Source organism: Desmodus rotundus, chromosome 7 (assembly GCF_022682495.2).
Source record: "Desmodus rotundus isolate HL8 chromosome 7, HLdesRot8A.1, whole genome shotgun sequence".
NCBI lineage: Eukaryota > Metazoa > Chordata > Mammalia > Chiroptera > Phyllostomidae > Desmodus > Desmodus rotundus.
The window spans coordinates 80559960-80579145 of NC_071393.1; the positions used below are offsets into that span (position 1 = coordinate 80559960).

At 37.0% G+C, this 19186-nt stretch overlaps 1 protein-coding gene across 2 annotated transcripts in view; it reads right to left on the minus strand.

Annotated features, from left to right (window-relative positions):
- Positions 1-15827, minus strand: part of MYEF2 (myelin expression factor 2) — a 32188-nt gene extending 16361 nt beyond the window's left edge. For both annotated transcript variants that reach the window (XM_024567509.4, XM_024567507.4), the window contains exons 1-9: positions 15565-15827; positions 11110-11318; positions 9822-9874; positions 8573-8580; positions 8374-8467; positions 1715-1906; positions 862-1015; positions 270-319; positions 87-150 (exon numbers count right to left, since the gene is read on the minus strand). In XM_024567509.4, coding sequence (XP_024423277.1) covers positions 87-150; positions 270-319; positions 862-1015; positions 1715-1906; positions 8374-8467; positions 8573-8580; positions 9822-9874; positions 11110-11318; positions 15565-15725 — 985 coding nt within the window. In that variant the 5' untranslated portion in view covers positions 15726-15827. The remainder of the gene's footprint in view (positions 1-86; positions 151-269; positions 320-861; positions 1016-1714; positions 1907-8373; positions 8468-8572; positions 8581-9821; positions 9875-11109; positions 11319-15564) is intronic.
- Between the last annotated feature and the right edge of the window lie 3359 nt (positions 15828-19186).

Genomic DNA, 19186 nt, shown 5'->3' on the forward strand with positions numbered 1-19186 from the left:
ACAGGCACGAAAACAAAAAGTTCTGCTTAGCACACAGTGAGGCGGAAACACAATGCCCTGCACTGTTTCTGAAGGCTTTTACTTACGTGGCAACTGTGGCGTTTTACTGTCATGTGAACGGTAGTCTTCGTGAGGGACAGACTTGTCATCCTAATTGCAAAAAAGTTTATTATAAGCTTAATATATAACTAAAAAGATCTGTAACGTAGAGGAGAGCAGAGAAAAGATTTAAAACGTTTGGAGAGATGAAGTGATACAGAGGAACTCACCATTTTCACATGCATAGGTCTATCAAACAAAAACTGCCCATTGAACATAGCTGTTGGTTCAGTCAAGGAAAGCCAGTTACGACAACTATAAAATTACACTTGAATACAAACACATTTTTAATAACCTTAGAGTCAGACTATCCTTACTATTTTAATCATCTTTAATATTTTACTTATTTGTATTAGTTTCTTCCAATACTCAAAGAGAAACTTTCATTCTTTGCTTTGTAGTTTGATTTTATGTATAAAATGTAAGCTTTTAATTCAACCACTGAATAAAGAAAATTAACAAAGACTTTATTTGAAGCAATTGTAATACATAATTGGATTTTATAACTTTCAGGAGCATGTATACATACAATTAATTGTGGCAGGAAGAGAAAGTAGAAAAAGGTTCATACCAGGCCTGTACAATGGCCAATTCAAGTTTTAAGAGTGACTTTAGTACTTGGACAGAAAAGGCTTTATGTGCTGGAGACTAAAGTCTAACACACATTTCAAAGCCAGGCAATCTTAAATTCCGGAACTTTCACAAAATGATAATAAGCTTCTTCACCCCTATTAAATAATCCTAACGTGTTAATGAGGATACAAATTGCTTGAACTGCTTCAATTGCTTGTTCAAAAGTGACAGTGCCCATTCCTCTGCTCTTGCCATCTTTGTCTTCTTTAATATCTGCCCGCTTTACAGTTCCAGCTATGCTGAACACTTCCTTTAGCTTCTTCCAACCAACTTTGAAATCAAGCTTAACATAAAATTATATAAAGTTATGTACCTAATAACCCCTCCCCCATTTAACAAATCCCATTTGTAAACAAATCTTTTATAAACTCTCAAAGCTATAAAGAACTATTATTCTTGTTAAATAGTGTATCAAATAATATTCAAATAAAATATTAGGTTGTCTGAAATTAGTTAAGCTACATCTGCATTACTCCTTATCCCTAATTTTTTAAAAGTTCACAAAATAGTCTCTCACCAATTCAATCCTGTTTTGTACATTTGAAACTTGCACACCTATTTTTTACTAGGAGAAATTCAGACTTTGTCAATTATTGTTGACATCACTGATTTTCAAAAGCTAAGAACAAATGACAAACCAACTATAACATGCAAATTCACAAATATCAAATATTAAAGCTAAAGAAATCCATTTACCAATATAAAAAATCACATAAAATAAAAGTAAATAATTCCAAGAACAGCTAAGTGTTTATAAATTCCACAGTTCTTTTTTTGAAAAATTCGAAATACTTGTATATACACTCTAACCTTATATATGAAAACTTAAATTAGGTTTGAGTTTAAAATAATTTATCTTTGGCTTACTTTAGTTAAAAATAAAATGTTCTATAAACTTATAACCCATTTATCTAATCAAATAATCTCATAATTAGAACTAGTTATCTGAATGACAAAATTTTAGACTAAAGCTTAAACTTACATTAGCAACAAAAATTGTGGAACCAAGTCTACCAGCCTGCAAATTACTGATAACTTCAGGAGGAATGTTGGGATTATTGAGAATGGAAGGTGGTAAATTCATCAGCCCTGATCCCATATCAGGTACATGTCCTCCTGGAAATGATCCTCCTGTTCGTTGCAACGCCCTACGAGCATTTTCTCCATCAGGATCCTATAACACACATTGAATGTTAAATGCCACTAGATACATTAGAAAGTCTATATAATTAAAACAACAACTTCATGTTCTACAGTAGGTATCCCATCTGGGTCAAATTATTGGCTCTGTTGAAGAGTGAGCTTTTTTCTTCACCCAGAAAATTCACTCCCATAAAAACCTGTGGACAAACAAAAGATTAGTCTCCAGGGATGTCAAATAAAAATACCTCTTTCCAATCACTAAAGTCACTTAAGAACTTGAAATTAATTTACTTTTGCCCTTGGACTAGTGTACAAGTATATGGAACATGCACACACATACACACAACTCAAAGAGGAACAAAATACTTACTGCAACTCTTCTGTTTCCCAAATGCACTAATAGTGAATTGTCACTACTAGATGACCAATGCAAGGCCAGATTAAGACTAATTCAAAGCTTTTAACAGCAGAACAGATTGTTAAAAACCCAGAATACTGGGTGAGAGGAGAATATAATAATGTGTAAATTTCATTCCTGAACAAACAAAATATAATTATCCACCTTCCAACTTCTTTCTGTCCTCAATATAATTATGATCTAAGATTGGAGGGAGGGCAAGAATAAAGAGTGTCCAAATGAAGACTGATACTAAACATTGCTTTATTTCTTTAGTTCATTAACTTCATAAATATTCTATTTTTAAACCAAAGAAAAGCAAGTTTAAATGTACTTCTCACTCATCTCACTAGGTGGAATGCAAAAAACAAACAAAAAAACCCCACATAAACACAGTAATAGCCTATCATCTGCAATACCAAATAATTAGGATATATGTAACCATAAACTCTACTCCACTGGCCTGTCTAGGAATACCAAAAAAAAAAAAGAGAGAGAGAAAACTTGGTAACTTTAATAAATTCTCTAGGAAGGCTGGGAGAATAGAAGGTAAAGAAGTGAATGCAAGGATAAAAGCATTCTGGCTTCCAATGTATTTCTTTACCATGAAGAATAAAAAGAAATAAGAAGAAATCAATGTTTCTAAAGAATGCTATAAAATCATAAAGGCTTCAGGTCTAACGTTTCAGAATCCTGCACAAATATAAAATTTAGGATTGTGGTCACCTATGGAGGAGGACACAGTAGAATAAATGCTTCATGAACTATTAAGATAGGTTGTCTGTTCTTACCTTAACATTAATAAAGCATAGTACTATGTTTTGATTTGTATTTTACATACATGACATACATAAATATATCTAAAACATATACACAATTTATATAACACAAATTATGTACTACATAATATTGGTTTTATTTCTCTTTTTCCTTTGGATGTCAGACTGCCAGGCATTGCCAGCTATTGCTATTAGAGAGCCTATAATAAGTTTACAACAGCTATTAACGCCCCCCCCCCCCCCGCAATTACATGAAAAAGTGCAACTCTGATATCTGTAAAGGAACATTGGAAATAAACTTTTCCTTAGACTCTCACTAGTACTTCTCTGCACTAACCCCAGCCATCCATTTGTAAATCAGATATTCCCAGAAAAGGGACCTTTAGTGATAGTAATCCAAAAGAGTTAATTGAATAAAGAACATCTCATCATTTAGTTAGGTCAAACTATAACATTTTTTTCATCTTAAAGAGGTTAAAAATGGAAGTATCCTATATCAGTATGGATCATATAACTTTATCCTAGGGTATCTAAAATATTAATGAGGATTACAATGTGCTAAAGCTTAAAAAAACCCACAAAAACATGGACCTGGCCTTTATCACTCAAAAAATCTTTTTCCAATTAGAAATGAAAACACTGAGAATCTGTAACACTTGTCTTTTGAAGAAGAGGAAGAAACATCACAAAACAGCAAATCATAATCCTCAAAGTAATAATTTCCCAGAAGGGTGGTTATTCTACAAATGCTACCTTTATGGGATATTATTTAGGATCTCAACACACTTCTGGAACACTGGTCCTGGCTTACACATAAAAACCACTAAATATTGAGTTGGCCAAAAAGTTTATTTGGCTTTTTCTGTCAGATGGCTCTAGAAGTGCTCAGTTGTCTTTAACTTCATTCAAAACAATTTTGTTGGATGGTATTGTCACAGCTGTCATAACAGCATGCCTTTAAAAAATAATTATAATTGGTGAATTTTTGTGTAGCCATTTTAATATTGAAGATGGAGGAAAATATGCAACATTTTTGGCATATTATGCTTTATTATTTCAAAAAAGGTAAAAATGCAACTGAAATGCAAAAGAAGATTTGTGCAGTGTATGGAGAAGATGCTGTGACTGATCAAACATGTCAAAAGTGGTCTGTGAAGTTTCGTGCTGGAGATTTCTTGTCAGATGATGTTCCATGGTCAGGTAGACCAGTTGAAGTTGATAGTTCATTGATCTATCACTGATTGAGAACAGTCAAAATTATACCACATGGGAGAGATAGCTGACATACTCAAAATATCCAAATCAATAGTTTCTGGTGAAAATGAAAAATGTGTCTTTTTTTAATATATTTATTGATTATGATATTACAGTTGTCCCATTTCCACCCCTTCACTCAACTCCATCCTGCCCACCCCCTCCCTCCCACATTCCCCCCCAATAGTTCATGTCCATGGGTCATACTTATAAGTTCTTTGGCTTCTACATTTCCTACACTATTCTTACCCTCCCCCTGTCTATTTTCCACCTATCATCTATGCTACTTATTCTCTGTACCTTTACCCCCCTCTCCCCCTCCCACTCCCCTATTGACAACCCTCCATGTGATCTCCATCTCTATGGTTCTGTTCCTGTTCTAGTTGTTTGCCTAGTTTGCTCTTGTTTTTGTTTTAGGTGTGGTCATTAATAACTGTGAGTTTGCTGTCATTTTTACTGTTCCTATTTTTTATCTTCTTTTTCTTAGGTAACTCCCTTTAACATTTCATATAATAAGGGCTTGGTGATGATGAACTTCTTTAACTTGACCTTATCTGAGAAGCACTTTATCTTCCCCTCCATTCTAAATGATAGCTTTGCTGGATACAGTAATCTTGGATGTAGGTCCTTGCCTCTCATGACTTAGAATACTTCTTGCCAGCCCCTTCTTGCCTGTAAGGTCTCTTTGGAGAAATCAGCTGACAGTCTTATGGGAAGTCCTTTGTAGGTAACTGTCTCCTTTTCACTTGCTGCTTCTAAGATTCTCTCCTTCTGTTTCATCTTGGCTAATGTAATTATGATGTGCCTTGGTGTGTTCCTCCTTGGGTCCAGCTTCTTTGGGACTCTCTGAGCTTCCTGGACTTCCCGGAAGTCTATTTCCTTTGCCAGATTAGGGAAGTTCTCCTTCGTTATTTGTTCAAATAAGTTTTCAATTTTTTGTTCTTCCTCTTCTCCTTCTGGCACCCCTATAATTCGGATGTTGGAACGTTTCAAGATGTCCTGGAGGTTCCTAAGCCTCTCCTCATTTTTCCGAATTCTTGTTTCTTCATTCTTTTCTGGTTGGATGTTTCTTTCTTCCTTCTGGTCCACACCGTTGATTTGAGTCCCAGTTTCCTTCGCATCACTATTGGTTCCCTGTACATTTTCCTTTGTTTCTCTTAGCATAGGCTTCATTTTTTCATCTGGTTTTCGAACAGATTCAACCAATGCTGTGAGCATCTTGATAACCAGTGTTTTGAACTGTGCATCCTATAGGCTGGCTATCTCTTCCTCGCTTAGTTGTATTTTTTCTGGAGCTTTGAAGTGTTCCATCATTTGGGCCTTTTCTTTTTTTTTTTGTCTCGGTGCGTCTGTTACTTTAAGGGGCAGAGCCTTAGATGTTCCCCAGGGCGGGGTAATGCCGGTCACTGCGCTGTGACACTGTACGTGAGGGAGGGGCTGAGAGGGAGCAATGGCGCTGGCTCCCCTCTCCACCAGATTTCAGTCTTTCACTCCGCTACCCACAATCAAACTGGGCCCCTCTGGTGCTGGTTCCCGAGTGGGTGGGCTTGTGCACGCCCTTGGCCCCTGTGGGTCTCTCCAAGGACCTCTCCTGTGAGACTGGGAGTCTCTCCTGCTGCCGCCCCAACCCCCACGGGCTCTTTCAATCAGAGGTTTGAGGCTTTATTTCCCCCATGCTGGAGCCCTGGGTTAAGCTGTCTGCTTTGCTCCCCGCCGTTTGTCCGTTTTATCTGTGTGCGAATGTGGGGCCGCGGGGTGCTACCCACTGGTCTTCCTCCCCCTCTCTCCGCCACTCTGAGTCCGGCCTTCTCAGTTTATCTCCGAGAACGTGGGGCTACGGGGTCTGCCAGTGGTCAGACTACCTGCCCTGTTGGTCCCACACTCCGCCAGTCTTGGTCGCGCCACGGCAACGCGAGTCCTCTCCGCCCTGGTGCCCGTCTCCACCCCTCTTACCGGTCTGGATGAATGTTTATTTTTTATTTCCTTGGTGTCAGACTTCCTTGCCGTTGGATTTTCTGTTAGTTCTGGTTGTGCGAGGAGGCGCAGTGTGTCTACCTATGCCGCCATCTTGGTTCTCTCCCTCGTGTCTTTTATTTTAAGGAAAAAAAGCATATAGACCTTTTGACCAACCCAATAAAAGGCTTGCACAGACCATAAGGGTCTAAATTTTCTCTACAAATTCTCCACTTCCCAGTCAGAAAAATAAACAAACAAGCAAGCAAACAAACAACCCTCAGGGTCAAACAGGAGTAGAGGAATTGAGAAGCTAACATAAATAAAGGGACTTGAGATACTTGTATATGTTGGTAGCATGGCCTTTCATTTGAAGCTAGAGCAGTTCCTGCTTATCCACGGTTTCACTTCCCTGGCTTCAGTTACCCATGGCTAATCAACATCTGAAAATATTAAGTGAAGAATTCCAGAAATAAACAATTCATAAGTTTTAAATTGTGTGCCCACCTGGGTAGTGTGATGATTTCATCACACCGTCCTGCCTAGGACATGAATCATCCCTTTGTCCAGTGTCGTCCGCACTGTACACTACCACCCTTTAGTCACTTGGTAGACATCTTGGTTATCAGGTCAGCTGTCATGGTATCACAGGTCTTGTGTTCAAGTAGCCCTTACTTTACTTAATGGTGCCAATGTGCAAGAGTACTGATGCTGGCAATTCAAATATGCCAAAGAGAAGCTGAACAGTGCTTCCTTTAAGTGAAAAGGTATATATGTATAGGGAAAAGCATAGTATATTTAGAGTTCAGTACTCTCCTTGGTTTCAGGCATCCACCAGGGGTCCCGGAATGTAGCCCTTGTTATTACAGCTAACATTACAGCTTATTATTACAGCTAACATTTATTATGTAATTATAATATTTTGCACACTATGCTAAATATATATCACAGTTATAACAAATAGCTAACATTTATTAAATGTTTTATATATTTTAACTCTTTGACTCCTTATAACACTATCACTATTCCCATTTTAGTGATTAAACAAAAAAGGAAATAAGTTATGTAATTTGCCCTGGGTCATACAGATTCTCATAGGCCACAGACTGAGTTCTTTACCATGTACCTCATTTAATCCCCATAAAAAACCTATTAGGTGAGTATTACCTGTAGTACCATTATCATTACTAAGGGCTAGAGAATAAGTAAATGCCTACTCACACAGCTAGAAAATTGTAGAGCTGGGAATCAAATCACGACTATATATACTGAGTTAAACTGTCACTGACAGTACTGCTCTATTACCAGTGACTAACATCCGTGCTAGTGGAGGCTCTTCAGGTTCCCAAAGTTACAGCCTCTATCCTTTTTTAATACAGACTTTAGCAAGGATGTATATATAACTGATTTGTGATCAAACTATTCAGATAAGATTAACAATATCAACTAAAGGAAGATGATTGCTATTCAAGCAAATTATTTATAAGTTCAATTACACCTATCAACAGTTTTTTAATGTATCTTCTGATCAATCTTCTATCAAAATATTTTTACTGCAACAATTCCATACAATGGGAACATCTCCATTTTAGGGTTTCCAAGCTTCTAGTTATAAATTTTGCTAATAAACATAGCTTTTCTTAAATTTTAATCTGGTACAATTTCAGGTTAACTTTATTGAAAGTGAACATGAATTTTATTCAAATCCATAAGGTATTTACACTATTAAGCAAACTTTGATTATTAACTACAAAAATATCTAGTATACTTCTCAAGTTAAACAACACAACCTAAAAACTGAGTATGTATACACTAAATAAAGTCAGCACCAAAAGTGTGTCATCTTTAAATTGCTGGGTCCTGAAATGTCTTTAAATCATGTACGTCTGCGTAAAATAATTTGGAGCAAATCAAATATATATGATAACTGTTTAAGAGCAGATAGAAAATTATGTACAAGGAAGCAAAACTACCATCAATATAAATGTTTTAAAAAGCATTTATGCTAAAAAAAAATGTTGTAGTCAGATAAATACAGTACCAAAGATGAAAATCCAGAGAAAACATATCCTTATATTCAAATATTTAAATTATTCCAAATACAAGAAATCTTACCTCTTTAATATTCAGGGGTCTTCCACTAAGATCATATTTGTTCATGGTTTCTAGCGCTTTCTTTACAAATTCTTCATCTTTAAATTCGACCACACTTAATTGGGGAAAAAAATGGGAGGGGGGATTTTTATGTACTAAGATTATTTTTTTACAATCAGAAGTTTAAATTTCACTTAAGGTACTTAAAAAAAATTCTTACCCACAACCCTATATCCAGGTAGATTTGTCAATATATGCAAAAGAAAAAAATGTTGTATCAGTAGATGAAGTTAAAGGTAGAGTAAGACATTTAAGTCATTAAAAGCAATCAATTAATACAGTCATTTTTATTGTCTTTATACCTCCAGAACATAAAAGGCAAGTGACCACAAATTTTCTGTGTATCTTTAAACATGTCTATTTAAGAGAGTAGGATCTAGTATAACAAGCTTGAAGCACAATTTAGATGACTCTTTCTTAAAACTAATGTAATGTCATGGTACAAATTCAATCAAAAGTAATTCAAAGGAGTAACTGAAGCCTCCACGGCACCTCTCTTCACATTGTCCTTAGATAGTTACAAGTATTTTCAAAAGCTGCATTGCGCACAAATAGTTTTTAATGTATACTTTAAATTTTATTAAAATCAAAATAGAAAAAATTAATCTCACTTTTAACAAAGTTCTCTGGGGAAACTGGCTGCACACAGTTTAATAGCATTCAGTTTTAAGAAGTTTAAAAAAAAAAGTCACCTGTGTTAAAGAAACAAATTTGTAGTAGTATCATTTTAAAAATAATAACTTGTCATTGTTACTGTTCAAAGTGCCACTAAATGTTAATGACAAAATTTTTATTTTTCATGCACCCAAGTGGTTTTTGCTAATAAAATTAAACACTGTTAAGAGTTATCCATTGTATTCTTCAGTGTATTGTTTCTTGTTGCTAAAAATCAAAATCGACTATCACCCAATTCCTTCTACGTCAATTTAATCATCAATGTCATTCAAACCAATTGGTCAGAGCACTGCCTCTTATGTCATCCTGTGGGCTCCCAAATTAAGTGTTTTCAGTATAAATTTCAAACATACATTCTGAATTGACACGTTTAAGCTATATGCCTCTCTTAGAACTCTTAGGGAATATTATCAATTCAGTGACTTTAAAAATATCCTCAAAGACATCAAAACACAACAAAAAAAAGTCCTATATTAAATTCTGTTGTCTAAGAAGCATTACCTTAGAGTATTAGAAAAGTGAGTGCCCTTTATGAGCATTTACAAAACCCTTCCCTTTCAGGCAGCTAGCTTGATTTGTATAGTCAGTCTTGCTGGTATAAAGCCTCAAATCTTGCATAATAAAGTAAAACAAAATGAAACTTAAGTTTCCAAAAACTGGTACAAGTATTATACAAAAAGTAAACTGCTGAGGAACTTTTAAACCTCAAGCAGATTACTGCCCACAGCACTTACCCTTGATTTTCCTTCCGCATCCTTAAAGAGCTCCACGTATGTAACCTCACCAACTACATAAGACATACAAAAGGAAGATACCAAGAAACAATACATTTAAACACCAATATCTTGCTTTACTGCACACCTGTGCACAACTCTACAGAAAAGCACCTATTATTCACCAACAATCAAAACCAGACCAACATACCTCCTGTCAATGGCTATGTAAATTTAACTAATTTTCAGAAATGTACATCATCCACATTCTCTAAAAAAGCTAACAACCATATTAACCTAATTCATACTACAGATCATATTTTGGCCCGCATGATATAGTTGGTGAACAAATGCACATATACATACAAATGTTCCCTTAGCCTATCATATTAAAAACATCAACATTAGCACGTTTCAAATAACTTTAGTCGCCTACACACAACAGCTGTTTTAAGGTGACTTCCTACCTGAATGTCTTCAATCATGTTTGCCATCAAACTAAATTTACAAGTCATGCTTCACAGCAAGCCACACACTTTCTAAATAAAGTCAATGAATAAAACCAATCAAATAGTTGTCACCTTACAACAGATACACCAATGCAATTTTTAAAAATTTATTAGAAGAGATGAGCCTCAAAGCCAAGTACATAGTTAGCAGGACTGTTAAAACTCAATTTTTCAAGAGATAACAAAACTAACTTTTACAAAATCAAGTATTAAAATTATTTTTCCCCAAAACCAACCGTACATATAAAATGAAGGTTTTCCGGTTATTCTGAAAACAAAACTGCAACAGCAGGAGCACAGTTTTAATACAGAACTGCAGAGACAGCATCATCGCAGTCATGACAATGCAAACAAAATGCTTCCACAGCCAGATCCCAGACTCCACCAAGATAGTAACAAAGCAGCTTTTGGAAAAAAAATTAATCAGACCTTATTAGTCATACTTTAACAGCTAAATGTATTGCTTAACTAATGCAATAGTCCTTTAAAAATCTATAAAAACTTCAACTAAACAAAGCAATCACTTTAACAAAATTCTTGGTGGCATGCATATGCTGGCTCACTACTATCCCACTGAAATAACAAAAAGAACATTTTTTAAAAATCTGTATTTATCCATACTACCTTGTAATGAAATAGTGTCAAGTGAAAGAGGAGGAAAAGATTAATTCATGTGTCCAGAAATACACAAAAGCCAATTTTTTTGAATCTGTGTGGCTCAGAGGTATTCAAAAAGTTTGCTTAGTTCCCTCCCCGTATATAAGAAGATTAACAAACAGTGGACTTTCAAAGATGTTTACCTTTTTCTCTCATTAAATCTTTAATAGCTTGCCATTTCATGTCATACGGGATGTTGCTAATGAAAACTCTGTTACGGTTCGGACCCTTCTTTTCCCCACTGCCCGAATTCTTGTCTTTTGAATAAGGATGAAATCTATGGGCCTTCTTATTTCCTGCTGATTTTTCTTTTAATTCAGATTTCTCCTCTTTTACTGATTCATCATTCTCCCTATGAATTAAAAACAAAACAGAAGTCTATATTAAATATTCAATATTTACCACTTCACTTCACAAAACCCTCCACTAAGTTAGATTTCAGCAAAGCAGCTGGAGAGTCAGACCGCTGGCTTTGAAGTTACCCAGTGCTATTTCAAAGCAGAGATTTGGGCATATTACCAAAATTCTCATTCCACAATCCTTTTTTTCCATATTAAGCAGCTGCAGCATCCAAACAATCACCCAATTTTTCCCCATCATAGTACATAATAAATGTTATTAGCACTTAAGAGGGAAAATGGGTGATTTTATTCCTACAGTATGTAAAACTGCCACCTGTAATGGAGAATTAACTTCCTGGGCCTTGTTACAAACACTTAAAAAACTAATTTGCAAAATGATACCCTGAAAAAGTTCATTTCTTAAAGATTAATAGTTTCTTCCCAGAACTTTTTTCCTCTGTTGCTTAAAAACAGTTAAAATGCATAGTTATAACTATACCTGTATTATATACTCCAATATGACTCAATTTTTCCTATTTTCAGTTTTGATCAACATAGAAAACTAATAAGGTATCCTAATTTTTCATACTCAATATTTTCTGTGTTTTAACCTATAAACTAGGATAGGGTACTTCATAGAATCATATCATTTTTATTAGTATTATCTATAACTGGAGATGGGGTGGAAAAGGAAAGCAGTACTTAAAATGTAACACCAACCAGAATTTTATAAAATCTATGTGGCAAAGCAAGTTTGGCCCTAATGTCTCCTAATTTTAGCATTTTCTGTGGCAGAAAAACTTATCTTCTAAGCCAAGCAATCATGCAGTGCCCCCCACACACCTCTTATTCTAGTCGCTCATTCCATGATATATAGACATTTTCACACATTACTTTTCTGAGCAGTTAACAACACAGCCATAAATATCAAGCTAAAACTCTACAAGAACAAAAACTATCTGCGTTGGTATCAGCAGCATCTAGCATGGTGACCGCACATAACATGCGCTCAACAAATAATAATTCTTGAATGAGCAAACAAGTCAGATGGTGCTGATGTCTGCCAGAAAAACTACTAACATCAGGAGACATTAGGGCCAAACTTGCTTTGCCACTTTTTCAGACCCTGACAGGGACATCTGCACTGTCAAACACTGTCCTTCATCAGAAGTGGCACAGCCTGCAAGTGACCATCTCACCTGTCCGAGGCTAGCCAAGTACTACTTGCCCATGCAGCTGCAGTACTGAAAATGGCTACTGCTCATCTACAATGCGCAAATTAAGACTGTCTATGGAAGGCAGCTCACTGAGAGCTAGAGATCCGGTCTGATTAAGAAACTAGGCTGTAATTACTCAATTTCCAAACTCTTTCTATGTCCTAAACACATGATGGAAGACACAGTAAGAACACATGTAAAAACTCTTAAGGAAAAAATGCTATACAATATCAAAATGGCACTATATCCAGAATTCCATGTAGTAATTCCCAAACTATTCATTTAGGCAAACACTTCTCTTAATGTACTTGAAATACAGATTGTGATATTATTTCCTTATTTTTATTGAATTTACTGGGGTGACATTGGTTGTTAAAATTATATAGGTTTCAAGTGTACAATTCTGTAGTACATCATCTATATATTGCATTGTATGTTCACCAGCCAAAGTCAAGGGTCTTCCTGTCGCCATTTATCTCCACTCTACCCTCTTCTATCCCCCTCTCCCTCTGGTAATCACCATACTGTTGTACAGACAATGACTACTCTAAGTCACAAAAATGGTATCTACTCTTAAGAGTGATTTATGCCTACCCAAATTATAACATAAATTTCTGAAAAATCAATATTTAACATCAAATGAGAAAAATAGTTTTAAGGATTTTAAAAACATAAAGCTATAGTATAAGATCCAAAATTAAGCCCAGTTCCATTCTTTACTAACAGGACATAAAACACTACTGTACTTCAATAGGATATAAAATACTACTCTATTTCTACCTTACTCCAATGCTTAATATTTTGTACTAGACTAATGTAACTCTTAATGTCCACATATTCCAAGGTGTTACTTAATCACACTTGAATAATGAGGAGTTATAACAATACTGTTTTTCCTCCTATTCACTTAAGAAAAGAAAAGCCAATATACCATTTGGCACAAAGAAAAACACTACACCTAAGGAAACACCTTTAATTTTTTGTCAAAAGATGTGAACATGACCACTAAAATCCCAGGCCCTTAAAGCCTACAAAGATGAGAGGTTTCCATCCTCAATGACTATGGACTGATTTCAGCAAAAGTCATTTCAATCTTGATAACAAGCAGCACTGTGTTCACTTCTAAGCAATATAGATTTTTAAAGCAATATTTGGTCATTTTTATCATCTCTATGCATTCTAAGCATTAAAAACATATGGAAATCAACAGAAATTTATGTGTTGGGTTGTTAACTCCTCCCACTGGGTCACAGGGTCAAAAAAAGATTGTTAGGTAACTGTCCCTAGTTATTCAATGTAAGTGACCCATGCTGAACCATTATATGTTTTTGTGGACTAGACAGTACAAGAAACCCCTGAGAGTAAATTGGCCTCTTCACTCAACTTCTTAGAAAATATGATAGGAGAGAGATGAATTATAAGCAATATGAAAAGGATCTACATTTGAGTTTACTAGTAACATTTCTTAATTTCTTCACCTTCCATTTTCCTTTTCCTCAATTCCCACCCCTCTCCTCTCCTGTACAGCTAAACCACCAAGAAACTTTAAAAGGGGCAGAGACATTCAGATTTGATGGAGGTTTAGATGCCAGCTTTACTGGCTCTAGCAATATTGCTGCGCTGATCATATGCAAGTGTAGAAGGGCTTCTCTCCGTAATTCAAGGCTATACTTTCTGTTCAGAAAAAATGGGTGGCAGACCCATGTTTATATATTTTTAAAGCACATTTTAAATTTATCATTTCACTGGTTTTCATTCATATTCATGATGCCAAAGCCCTGAAAGCCCACATATTGATAAACATGGTGGAAGTGCTTCAGTCACTTTTGGTTCCGCAGTTACTGAGGTGCACCATATTCTACCTACCAACAAACTCCTAGGAAACAGTCTCTTACACCCTCACCTGTATTCTGCCTAACGATACTGCCTATCCTATTCAAACCCAATTGAGAGCACGAGTGTCATAAACAACCCAGCTGGCAGAGATACCTTATCTTCAATCAACCCTTAGAAAGACTGGTCCAGATTTACTACACCATTTCAAATACTTTCATACAAACGAAAAGGACATTTCCATGGTCTGTTTTAGTGTGAGTGCATGTTCACTGCGTTCTACCCAAACAATTGAGAGAAGGAAAACGATGTTTTCACTAAATAACAACATACTTCAACTTTAGGTTTAAAGAGCTGGGCATATGCAAATAAATGCCTGACTTCATATCCCCCCATATAACTACAGAGGGAGGCGTAACATTTCCTTATAATAACTAAATTATTATGAACTTGAGTTAATTAAATTCTTTATAGGCTCTAATGATAGCTGCAGCCTTAAAAGCAGTGGATTTCCTTCAATTAAAAAAAAAATCTTACTTCACCATTAGGAACCTACCATCACAAACTGTCTCTAAATAACAGCCTGCAGGGTTGACAAACATCTAGGGGCGGTAAGGGTGAGGGAGCAAGGCACGTTTCCCTTTTTAAAGTGACTCTTCCAAGTCAAGGATAACAATGGATTCAGCCTAACAGCACATTATTAAACTCCCTATTGGTGTATATCTGCTCAGAAATGATTACCTACTTTAGAAAACAACTGAATTTATAAAGCTCAGCATGAGGCCGTGGAGATACGGAGATATTTCTATGAAATACGTTCTAGGTGGTTAGGAGGAAATGCCCGATGATGTCATCCCTAGATACTCCCTAGTGATGAACACTAACTACTAGCCTTTAAAGGGGGACCGTTTTCAGGCAGCCCGTGGCTTTGCTCAAAGATTCTCCAGCCAAAGTCAGGGAAGAGGGGGTGAGCCGAGGTCTCCCGCTGCAAAGGGAAAGGGGACACCGGCCCCCCTTGGCCTGCACTCCAGCTCGCCCGGCCCGTGGTGGGCGGGTTGGGCCTGGGAGCGGCCGGGCTGCACCTGCTCCTCCCGTAGCTTAAGGCCCGAAGGCCGTTGTCCTCCGACGCCCAGCCCGGCCTCCAGCACCCCCCAGGCCGACTTCCCGCCTCCCACCTCGTCCCGGTCCCCGGAGGAAAAGACAGTACATTTTAACGCCATTGGAGCTGCTGCTGTGCGGAGGAGGCTGTTTCTCGTTTTCAGGCGAGTGCGGTTCTCGCCGCGGCTCTCCTGGCGGCTCTGCGGGCTGTGGATGCGGGCTGTCGTCGCCAGGGGCCCCGGACACCTCGGACTTGTCGGCGTCCGCCATCCCGCCGCCACTGCCTCCGCCTCGGCCGCCTGCGTACAGAGGCTCCGAGCGTGACAATGGCGGCGGCCGGGGAAGCGGTAACGGATCCCGATTTGAAAAGGCCCCGAGCGCTCAGTGGCCCAGATCTCGCGAGAACCAGTGGGGGCCCGGAGACTGGGAGATAGTGTGCGCGGGCGGTGGGGGGTGGGAGTGCGGGGTGGGGGAAGGGCAGGGATGGGCTGGCAGGTTAGGGACGCCATTGCTGCAGTCGGCCCTGCTACCAGGCCGAGGAGGGCTTGACCTGGCCAGAGTCCCCTGGTGGGGCTCTGTTCTGCCCACCAGTCGGCCTGTCGCTTGGCACCCAGTGGGGTCTTCGCTCAAAAGTCGGTTCTGGGGTTAGAAACCTCTAGAGCTCTGTTCAATTCATACTACTCGGTTCATTTCAAGTGGGAGCTGTTCAAATTAGAGCAGCACACACCACTTTGCATCTTCAAAAGACATCTACAAATCTTCAGATTCCCCTTAGAAATCCTTGGAATAATGCAGATAAATCACTTGGCACTTTAATGCCTAGGCACCCTGTGGATATACAATAAATAGTAATTGATGACTGGTTTCAATTCACCAAAATAAATGGCTTTGAATTTCTTGTGAGTTCTGGTTCTTCTTAACAAGGAGGTTTTCCTTGGAACTCAGCTATAAATTTATAAAACGAAGACTGAAATTGTTCAATTCTCTGGGCAGCAATCAATAGGGAGAACAAATAATTTTTATAAGAAATCTACTAGATTGGCTAATAATAGCCATTTTGGGTTTGGGTTGTGTGTTTATTATATACTGATGGAAACTATATTTGAAGCAGTTATAGGCTCTCAAACAAGTTTAATTACGATATGGAGTTTTAAAATATAGTCATAGATTTTTCCCCTAAGTATGAAAAAGAAACCCATTAAGCTTAACTCCTAATTCTTTAGTACTTTAATTTCTCATTGAATAACCTTTTTCAGCTGAAAAGTTCAAAGACCTTCCCAAATATTTCTTTTCATAAAGAAGCAAACTTGTATGATTTACATACTTTGCAGAATTTCACACACATTAGTGGTAAAGTAGTAGTTAGAAACATACTCAAGTATTACATAATTTCCCCTGTTCTTTGATATTTCAATATGCAGTTTTCTGCACTTAATCATAAAACATTTGTTTTATGGCTCTAGCATAAAACATTATGCTAGAAGAGTTAATTTATGTCATCATACATGCACACATAAAAATCAGAACAATTTTAATCATTAATGAGTGCACTTGGTAAAATATTGCTGTTTAAGGTGTCACTCAGTCAATCCTAAAATTTAGTGTAAAGAAGAAGGGAATGGGATTTTGACACAGAATCCCAGCTCTGCCACTTTCTGCTTGTAACTCCTTGGGCAAGTCACTTAACCTCTCCATTTCTCCATAATAAATAGGAATGATAATACTGACCTTGCAGGACTGAGAGGAGGATTAAAAGAAAGCGCTTTATGTAGGGTGAAGTACTATAGGAATGTAAAGTAGTATTACAATCCCCTATTTCTCCAGACTGGTCAGGGTTTTAGTCCTAGAGTAGTCAATATTCCCAAGAACTGAATCATAAGTACTTTCAAAACATTCATCATTCTCTTATTCTTTTGTTAGAGTTGAATTTAATGATGAAAACATAACCCCAGAGTCCCTAGTATATTCTTGCAAATTCCTTCAATAGATCCAATTTAATATTTTTAGGAGGCCTTTATGCTTAAAACAGAGCAGTAGTTGCATGAAGAATACAAAAATGAATATGGACCTGTTGAGAGAGGATGTTTATAAAAAGCACTATTTGAGTTCGGTAATAAAGATTAAAGCAAAGTATAATTAAAAATTTATTTACAAAAACAGGAGACCTGCCTGCATGCTGTAGTGTGGTGATTAAAATATTCCATTAAAATATTTATCTTGATTATTGAGCTCTTTAGTCACCTTTAAAATTCTGTGCCTAAGACAAATGCCTTATTCACTGTATCTCACTCACTGTACCTTGGTCCTGCTTCTATAAATGCAAAAAGAGCAGAGGTTAGTTCCTAAAGGGAGATCCAGGAGATCTTCACAGAGGAGCTGGATCTTAAAAGACAAAAAAAAAAAAAAACTGGGGGCAGCTTCTGAACAGAAAATGGTTAATCCTTACCACTCCATCTGACTGCTCTATAGAGGGATCTTTCCTCCCTCTTTTGCTATTAAAATTGTCCTTTTCTTAGCTAAATCTGTTTAAAAAATAAAGAAAAAAATCTTATTAATATCCTATTACTACATTCCATTTCTATAGTTTCCTTTTTTCCTTTACTTTTCTAAGTCCATGTATACATACCATAAAATAATTGAGTAATGCTTTAGTTTTTGTCTTCTTACAGTTCCCATTACAAATGTCATCCTTTGCAATCACACAAAATAGGTTAATAATAAAACTTCACATAACCACTTAGTTTTTTCTTACAAATTGAAATGTGTGTGTGTGAGAGAGAGAAAGAGAAGCCATTGTACGGGTCTAGAAATTTAACCCTAAATCCCAAAATATTTTCAATTAATATGTATATCATTTAGGAATTGTGTTCATCTGCTAGTAACAGAGGCTAGAAATAAAATAATCGTGTCTGAAACAAGATAGAAGTTATTGCTTCCTTGAGAAAAAGCAGAGCAGAGGGAGGCATCCCAGAGCAGAAATGGTAGCTCCTCAGTCATCCTGGACTCGGATTCTTTCTATCTTAATCTTACACTACCCTAGCATGAGGCTTCCACACTTAGGTTTCCCAATGGCCCAACGTGGCTGCTGGAGATCTGGGTATCTCGTCAACACTGGAGTCCAGGAAAGAAGGATTGTACTTCCACTCATGAGTCAGAACTTAGTCACATGACACACCCAGCTGTAGGGAAGGTTGACAAGTAACTTTTCATTTGGGTTCACTGACCAGAGTTCTACCTCCAAACGAGAGACTCTAGTGGCAACTAGAATGTGATCATTCTTTTCTCTTTGCATTTGTTGTGCATACATACAATGGAATATCACTCAGCCATTAAAAAGAATGAAATCTTGCCACTTGCAATGACATAGATGGACCTAGCAGATATTATGCTAAATGATATTTCAGACAAAGAAAAATATCATATGATTTCACTAAAAAGCAAAATAAACAAGCAAACAAAATAAATTTAAGGATATAAGCAGAACAAATTGATGGTTGCCAAATGGGAAGGACATTAGGGAAATAGGTGAAAAAGGTGAAGGGATTAAAAAGTACAAAGTGCCAGCTACAAAAACAGTCACAGAGGCGTAAAGTAGAGCACAGGGAATATAGTCAATAATACTGTAACAACTGTGTGTGGTGTCAGGTGGGTCCTACACTTCTTACAGTGATCACTCCCTAAGTAACACAAATGCCTAATCACTCTATTGTACACCTGAAATTAATATAACA